The sequence below is a fragment of the Chaetura pelagica genome, unplaced genomic scaffold, assembly GCF_000747805.2.
Source record: "Chaetura pelagica isolate M959 unplaced genomic scaffold, ChaPel_1.0 scaffold71, whole genome shotgun sequence".
NCBI classification, from domain to species: domain Eukaryota; kingdom Metazoa; phylum Chordata; class Aves; order Apodiformes; family Apodidae; genus Chaetura; species Chaetura pelagica.
Window position 1 is genome coordinate 1,916,205 of NW_009952435.1, and position 8,402 is coordinate 1,924,606.

Here is an 8,402-nt window from a genome sequence, read left to right on the forward strand (position 1 = left end):
ATTCAGTCCTATTCTACTTAGTAACAGTAAGTTTCCTCAGGAAAACAGTCAAAAGGCTGTAAAAAACAAACCACCACTCTGATAATAAAAATTTGTGCATAGAATCTAATACAGTCTTTGCATGACTTGGATGCCACTAATATGCCATCAACATACTACAGCCATAATGCTACAAGTCAACAGTTTTTAAGAGTACATATATGGTGGTAAGTTCTTTTAGAATTGTATCCTCATTGCTTCTTCAAAGACATCAGCAGATCATCGAACCTCAGGTCTCCAGAGAAGTTGAGACACGCGCGTGCGCACATACTTCCTGATTTTCTTCTAGATCCTTTTAGGCTGAAGCATTTCATACATTTTAGGGTGCAGATTAATACCCAACTCCTGCATGAATTTTAAAAGCCACATCAGCTCCTAATATAGGCTGCATACAATATCCGAAACAAAGTAGGAGTGCAAAAAACGTGATCAATACAAAAAGTAAACACACTAGTCTTAATTGTCAAGATTATTCCAGGGCAAGAGTTCCTTTTAAAAGATTTCTCTTCACACTTGTTCCTGTTAAGTGGCCCAGCCAAGATAGTTTCCAGTTTTGTTTTAAATTTACTTATGGTTTTACATACCCTCCCCCCATTTTTGGGATGCTGGGACACTCAGCAGCAATCACTCTTAGGTGTTAGACAAACCAGCAATCTTGGTCTGTTGGCACCTGTCGAATCCATCCCTTTCAGAGTCCCAAGGTGCATATTTTTATTTATTTTTACCAACTTACAAATCTGCCAATTCCCCAGTGTCAACGTTCTCTTACAACTACTCTTCTAGCAAATCCAGTCTTCAGTGAGAGTCAGATTTGAGGTCATAAGGCCACTCGGATGCAGTGGTGTTTGAGTTTGCAGGGCAAGACTCCTTTGTTTAGTTGATAGAATTCAACAAGCTGGATTAGATCACTGAATTTGGTGTTCCCATCATCCAGGCTGAAAAATATCTGTCCATCATCTTCACACTGGGGAAACAAAACGTCCTTTTCAAGTTAGATTGCACATGAAGAAATGTGAATGTGGCAAAACATGAAGAGTACAAGTGTGCGACATAAGATAAATGATGGGCAGTGCCCTAAACAACCTACTGCCCAGAGATGTTCATGAAACTGTGCACAGCACTATAAAAGAATGTATGTTAAGCCAACGTGAAATGTTATATTTATAAAAGCCAAAGAACATGGGCAGAGTGACTAAAGTTGTAGAGACAGCACTGGTCTTCATAACATAAAACAAACATACCCTCCAATATTTGTTAGCTGTTTGTAAAATTGGCAGGCAAAGCAACAGGAGAGGGTTTGGACCAATAAAGAAATCTGCATGATCTTAAACTTCTCATGCTATTTTTGATCAAGATAAAAATCAAATATGTTCTTGACATCTCAGTGTGACGCTATTTTGAGACCAGCATTACTGGATAACCTCCAGAACTTAAAAGTTTCCCTAAATTATTCCATGTGTGCGTAAGTGACAGAGTAACAACTGCTGCTGTTGTTTCTGTCAGTCACAAAGAACAAGTTCTGTGCATTACTTCTATACCTAGGTGACTTATCACAAGTGTTCCAGGCAATGTTAACAAATAATTTTAATCATACATTTGACAATTCTAAAGAATACTTGCTAATATATTTGACATCCCTGTTAATTGTGTCCAAAGAAGGACAATGAAGCTGATGAAGGGGGTTTGGAACATGTGTCTTACAAGGAGTGGGTGAAGAAACTGGGATTGCTTAGTCTGGAGAAAAGGAGGCTGAGGGGAGAACTTCTTGCTCCCTACAGCTACCTGAAAGGAGGGTGGAAGGAGCTGGGGATCAGTCTGTTCAATGAATTTACAAGTGATAGAGGTAATGGCCTCAAGTTGTGCCAAGAGAGGTTTAGATTGGATGTTAGGGAGAATTTCTTCAATGAAAGGGTTATCAGGCATTGGAACAGGCTGCTCAGGGCAGTGGTGGAGTCACCATCCCAGAGGTACTTAAAGTTATATAGACATAATACTTAGCAATATTAGGTTTAGTTAAGGACTTGTCAGTACTAGGTTAATGGTTGGACTCTTCATCTTGAAGGTGTCTTCCAACCAAGGTAATTCTGTGTGATTTTGTGTGTGAATTGCATCAGTAATTAAAAAGAGGTCTCTAGATGTTGGCAAAGCTTTATGATTTAACATTTCTATTTTTGTGATCAGTATCAAAAACAAATTACTTACCGGCAAGATTTGAAAATGCTTTATTTTTTGATGATGGCACAGCGTAAGTACAAATGCCTTTGGATTGCTTTGGCTGTCACGGAGAAGAAATAGTCTAGAAGAGAACATTTTCAAATACACACTGAATACCACGATCGATTTCTTTATAAATAATCAGAACTACTAAGTCACTTTGTGGCTATTATTTGTGACTATGATTTTGTGCTATTGCCTAACTCTTCTTTAGTTGTGTTAACAGGCAATGTTGTAACTGGCAATTGACTTTCAATTGTTATACCATCACTGTGCAACACAAATAAATGGAGAAGCAAGAAGTGAAAAGTACTTAAAAGTATTTCTTCCCCTATGCATGTATGCATGAGGCTTTTTTTCATGGTCCCTCTAACTGGGCTCTCCATTACCAACAGGTACTCTTAAGAGAAGAAGATGTTCCCATTTAACTCCAAAGCAAATCTCAATTTCTGTAGATGGGAAATGTTCCCACTCTCTAGTATCTTGCATCAGTTTACAGAAATCCAGTGTTAGCAAAATTATGTTTAGGTGAAATTGCTGCAGTTGCACAGAAACTGCTCAATACTTTCTTAAAACGATGAATCAGTTAAATAGCATTCACATTATCAGGATGGGGAAAACACACACTGATTTTTCATCGAAAACAGCCACAGTATTTCCCCCTCAGCATCACTGAAAAAGAATATACTTTAGGAGTATAGCTAGCAACATCATACACCATGTAACTGTCAATTTTAAGTTGACCCACAAAATTAAAGCCCTAACTCAAATGGTCAAATATATATTTAGAAAAGGAGAAAAAAAAAAATAGGCAAAAAGTGTTTCCTCCCCTTGACGTTTATTAACCAAGGAAGGAGAACCTCTCCATGCCACAGGAAACAAGAAAACACCTTTGGCATAAGGTTCCCAGGACCAATCACTATTTGATTTGTGAGATAGCCAAATACAATACTGGGGCAGGTCTCAAGCCCTCTTAATCGCTAACCACTAAGCCAGGAACACACTTTTCCATGGCTGAGTTGCAAGAGCCGGTTGTTGTCTCATGCACCCAGAAGAACTTACTCCAGCTCCTCAGGACCAATTGAGAAATGTCAATACCACAAAAATGTGCCATCATAACTAGGGTCAGTCCAATAATCAGAGACAGGCATGTCTTGCCACCACTGGAAACCATGCATGGTATCTGAACATTCTTTTTTAGTCCTAGCAAGACCAGATGTGTGGAAAAGGGACCAAAGACTTTACACATTAGGATCCACCTCAGGGAGAAAGATCTCACCTGCCCTGTGGTCACTGCAGATCACTGAGATATCTCTAAATTATCTTTCATCTAGCCATTTGAGATAACGCATGGCATCATAAACTGGTGGCACAAAGCAAAGCTCAGCACAACTGATCCTGCAAATGTTTACTCAATCTCTGGCAAGCAACAGGCCTTCCACACAAACAGTGACTATAAATATAGATGCATCAGCTTCCAGACACAGCCAAATTATAGCAGTATCAGCTGCATATATACACTACTGAACATCTTACAGGAGCAATCAGAAGACTGGTAACACACAGAGCAGGAAAACACAGGCAAGAATTTCCTATGCTGAAAATAATTTTTTGTACCATCTCACAGCACATAGGGAACACAGTTCTTTTGCCTCACTGCAGCCAAACAATGCAATCTGCACCTTCCACAGCTGGCTGTCACAAATGTAGCTGCCACTGCAAAGGCACTGGACACATACATGAAAACCCCAGGAAGGATAGGGTCCCTAGATTCCTAAGGCAACAAGTGAAAATGAGCCCAAGATTGCAAAGAAGATCTGTAGTGTAAGAGAACCAGAAACCCAGTAACTTAGCAGTGCTCCTCTGCATTCTCAGCCTCTCTTCTCTGTTTGACCTGCTAAGCTATAACCCAGCAGCCTTAGCCCAGCAGAAAACCACAAATAATAGAAAAACACTGCATGATGAACACGCACTAGCAATTTCTATTTCTCTAATGTACTTCATTCTTCACAAAAAGTAGTGATGCTTCTGAATCAGCAAATGCCTAAGAAAGGTTTGATTTCTGTGCCAACATGGTATGGAGCTCAGTTAACTGAAGGCAACCATGCTCTTCTCATCCTAGAAATAATGAACTGCCAAATGCATTTTAAGCAACTCCCATTCAAAAACCATAACTATATATAAATAAGGGAAACAGATGTTCAGAAGATACTTAAATCTCACATACAGGCATTTTAGAGTGCTGGAGCAGGTACTTTGATTTTTTTGCTCTACAACAGAAATAAATAGTGAGAAATGAGAAAAAACTTCTTTACTGTGAGGGTGACAGAGCACTGGAACAGGCTGCCCAGAGAGGTTGTGAAGTCTCCTTCTCTGGAGACTTTCAAGACCCATTTGGACACATTCCTGTGTGATCTGCCCTAGGTGTTCTGGCTGCAGCAGGGAGGTTGGACTCAATTATCTTCAGAGGTCCCTTCCAACCCCTATGATTCTATGAAATCATCATTAACTGTTCTGATTCATGCAAAAGAACACAAATGGCTGATTGTAAGTTTGTGGGAAAAAGTCTGAGAAATATGTCCTCACTACAGATTACAGGAATTAATTATCTCAATTGCCTCAGTTGGAAAAAAGAAAAATGTGTAAATGCATTCTTAATATTTTATTTTTCAAGTTAAGAGTTAGAACCCCTCCTACAAACACATGCTCTGTCTTTTTGAAATCCAGGCAGGTTATAATATTACTCAAGAAGCAATTTACTTGGAAGTGCTTACAAACCTGCAGACCCTTACAGCAGCTTTGCTTTTATCTATATGCTTACCATCAGATAATAAATACTAAGCTACAAGAATACCCACCCATCTACAAGCCCTTGTTGCTTAATAATCCTGTGAGATTCTTCTCTAGAGATTCTGCCGTGAAACCAGTGCTGTGTCCTATGAATAACTGAAGACAAGAGAGAAAAGAGGGAAAGACAGGGTGGTTAAAAACAGTAACATGTGTAACAGTTTTTTTCCACATACAAATTATTTAAATATTTTACGTGGGTATAATGTCTTTCATCAATCTATAGAAAAAAATGAATCAGTATTAAAAAAATGCACCAGCTGTTGTATCTACTTAATGTACCAAGTAGACAGTTAACCCCATGTATTTACTGACTTCATTAGTCAGGACTAAACAATTCTTAGACTACCACATATAAGCTAACAAGTTAGAACCAAGTCCCTTAACTCTCAAATAATGAAAAGCACTTTAGCTTGTGCTTTCAAGGGTGGAGCTACGACCAAATATTTTTGTTTATTCTTTTATTTTTTTCAAATGGCATTTTAAAATTCTGCTCAACAGAAACACAGAATAGAAACAGAGAATAGCTGTGTTTCCTCTAATAAATCCACTATAGAAATGCGCTATTTCCTAGTATTTTAATAAACATAAAATCTTAAAGAGATGTTTAGGATTCACATTACAGGCATCTGTATTTTACATTATTCAGTTATTATGGAATTAATATTGTTTTGAAGACTCCTATTTTTACTCTGTATAGAATAATAGATCACCCATTGACCTTCCTTGTTTGAAACAAATAATCGATTTCTGGATTGTTTTAAATGGAAATATTTATGGAGTCTCAATTTTCATAAAATCTAAGTTTCAAAACTTTAAAATTGAAGAAAAGCTTGAGTGTGCCTTCAAAGGTAAACAAGTTCCTTCTACTATGTTTGTATGGGTAAGCAAGCATGTTAACAACATAGAAGCTACTGATAAACATAGAGTATTTGACACTGAGGCATTAAAACTACATGATTGCACTCTGTCTCTATATGAAATGTAACTTTTATTTACTCATAGAGACCTCTTATGCTATGCTTAAAACAAGCAGAATTTACCTGTACTCAGTGTGGAAGGATGGAGTGGACTTTGGCTACCCAAGATGTTCATTCTTGTGCTACGTTTCTATAGAGAAAAATGAATTACCGTTAAATCCACACTAAAGCCTCAACAGAAGAGAATTAGTGCACATGCAATATAGATTTAATTTACAGGAAGCTGGGGGCTGGGCAAGTTTAATGCAAGGATGAGAAAAAGAAATGCAACTTTGAAGGAGGCTAATCTACAAGCAGCAGCTCATTTCAGTTGGCTTAAAACACAAGCCAAATGTTAATGATGGAAGCTCAGTATCTAAAAAAAAAAGGAAAAAAAAAGAAGAAAAAAAAAGGAAAAATAAAGAAAAAATGACAGAAAAAAGAAAAGTCTTATATGTTTCTGCTCAGGCAAAACACCAGGCACTCAGTAAATCAAGCAGTTTTTCCCTCCCGTACGTAAAGCACCAGCTAGTGCTTCAGTAATGACTCCTGTTCCCTAAGAGACGAGCATGTGGGAAAACTTGTACTGCAGCTGTCTGTCCACAAGACACTATAAACAAGTTACATCAGTTTCCATTGCAAGAGGTCCTGCCTCTTGTATATTCTGCAATTAAACTTACTGGGAGCAAGCCATTAGTCAGAGCCCCAGCCTCTTCCATGTGGGGAAGCATTTAATTTGACATATTCCTCCTCAGAGACTGGTTTTGCAAACTGGCAGTAAAGTTCTGGTGGGTCTGCTTTCCCCCTCAACTTTCCTCTGGACACTAGGGGGACAGAGAAGCAGTGGTAGAAGGTTGTTGTGAATGTGACAGTTTTGCTAAAGATGGATATTGACTTTCAGATCTGCATGCTTGCAGTGTGATTGCTTCAGGTCGGAGCTAAGCTATACTGTGACCAGCACTGCACTAACATCATAGCACACTCTGTGTTTTGGCTCTCAACAGACACTTACTAATTACAAAAAGAGAAAAGAAGAGAAGATAGCTACCCTCCAAGCATGTCCTTCTTCCAAGGCAGCACTCTGTGCTTCAGCAGTATTTTCAATAACTCTTCCTATTTGCCCCGAAAAATCCATTGCTACTAGTGAGTTTTCAGATACACTTCTCTGAAAAGGAATTTTCACTTGTTTCAAAAAACAGGGAAAGAAAAAACCAGCTTGAGAGTTTCATTTCAACATGTTTTAGTTTCAGAAGACTGTCCAAAGTTATACTTTAACAGAACAGAAAATACATAATTTTTTTCTTTTTCCTCCTTCTGGAAGATTTGCAGACACAAAAATAGATGGCTTTTCTTTTTAGGCCACAGGGGAGGGAGAAGATTCAAAGGCTGAGAAGAAAATCTGTATTGCTCAAGTAGCCCACTTGCCCTATTACTATACTCCAGTCATTTTCAGGGCCAGTTGGGATCCAAATATAGGATCTTCACTTTTACATAGCTAACAGTCAGCTCTTGGCCCAACATATTTTAAGAGATTTACGTCTTAGTTTTGCCAGACCTAAGCTGGCTTCTGCAGAGACAGCCAGATGTCTCTGTACTGTACATCTCAAAGTGCCTGACACATCCAAGATTTTTCAATCATGTGGATCGTGTAAGTCTAAGAGAATGGAGAGCCAACCACGTAAACTGCACTCATGTGAAACATGAACTTTATATTGATTTGCTACACAATGCTGAATTTACATTTCTTAGCAAAAAAATTTCCACTTTTAATATGCAAAAGCAAATGTATCTTTTCTTACATCATACATTAATGAGGTAAAGTTCATTACTTACTACTGGAGTGGAAAAGTGTGGAAGCATGGCTTTTCTCTGCTGGGGAATTCTGTAATTCTGATACAGTAGCATTCCATACTGCCAAAAGAAATGCAAGGACATTGTTTTTCTAATATATACCAGAGGAAAAAAACTGTAGTGACTTCATAATGCCACTTACACTAGAGCAAGGTGTCACCAGTTGATTATTTTCATGATCAGAAGCTGTCCCAAAGCAATCTGCATTGAGTAACAGTGGCTTGCAATCAAGCAGTAAATACACACAAGTTTTAAATAAGACACTTTTACAAGCCTGAGTGAAATACACAGGTAATTTCTGCCACTCCCAGCTATCACCCTGGTTTCCTTACAGAATACAAGCTTTCACTGGAGATCAGAACACACATATAAACTTCCTCTCTTTTTACCCTCTAATAACATGAACTTAAAAAAAATTATGCTTAAGGTGTTCAATCTTGGTTTTCATAAAGATAACAATTAATAAACTTTTAAATTTGCTATCTCAGCAGG

At 38.1% G+C, this 8,402-nt stretch overlaps 1 protein-coding gene across 2 annotated transcripts in view; it reads right to left on the reverse strand.

Moving 5' to 3' along the window:
- Positions 1-237: 237 nt before the first annotated feature.
- The window catches only part of GRB10 (growth factor receptor-bound protein 10), a 123,041-nt gene continuing 114,876 nt past the window's right edge, over positions 238-8,402 (reverse strand). The window contains exons 8-13 of one of the 2 annotated variants that reach the window (XM_010008351.1): positions 7,893-7,970; positions 7,108-7,224; positions 6,144-6,210; positions 5,112-5,199; positions 2,242-2,335; positions 238-1,003 (exon numbers count right to left, since the gene is read on the reverse strand). In XM_010008351.1, coding sequence (XP_010006653.1) covers positions 857-1,003; positions 2,242-2,335; positions 5,112-5,199; positions 6,144-6,210; positions 7,108-7,224; positions 7,893-7,970 — 591 coding nt within the window. In that variant the 3' untranslated portion in view covers positions 238-856. The remainder of the gene's footprint in view (positions 1,004-2,241; positions 2,336-5,111; positions 5,200-6,143; positions 6,211-7,107; positions 7,225-7,892; positions 7,971-8,402) is intronic. The other variant, XM_010008350.1, reaches the window with a different exon arrangement.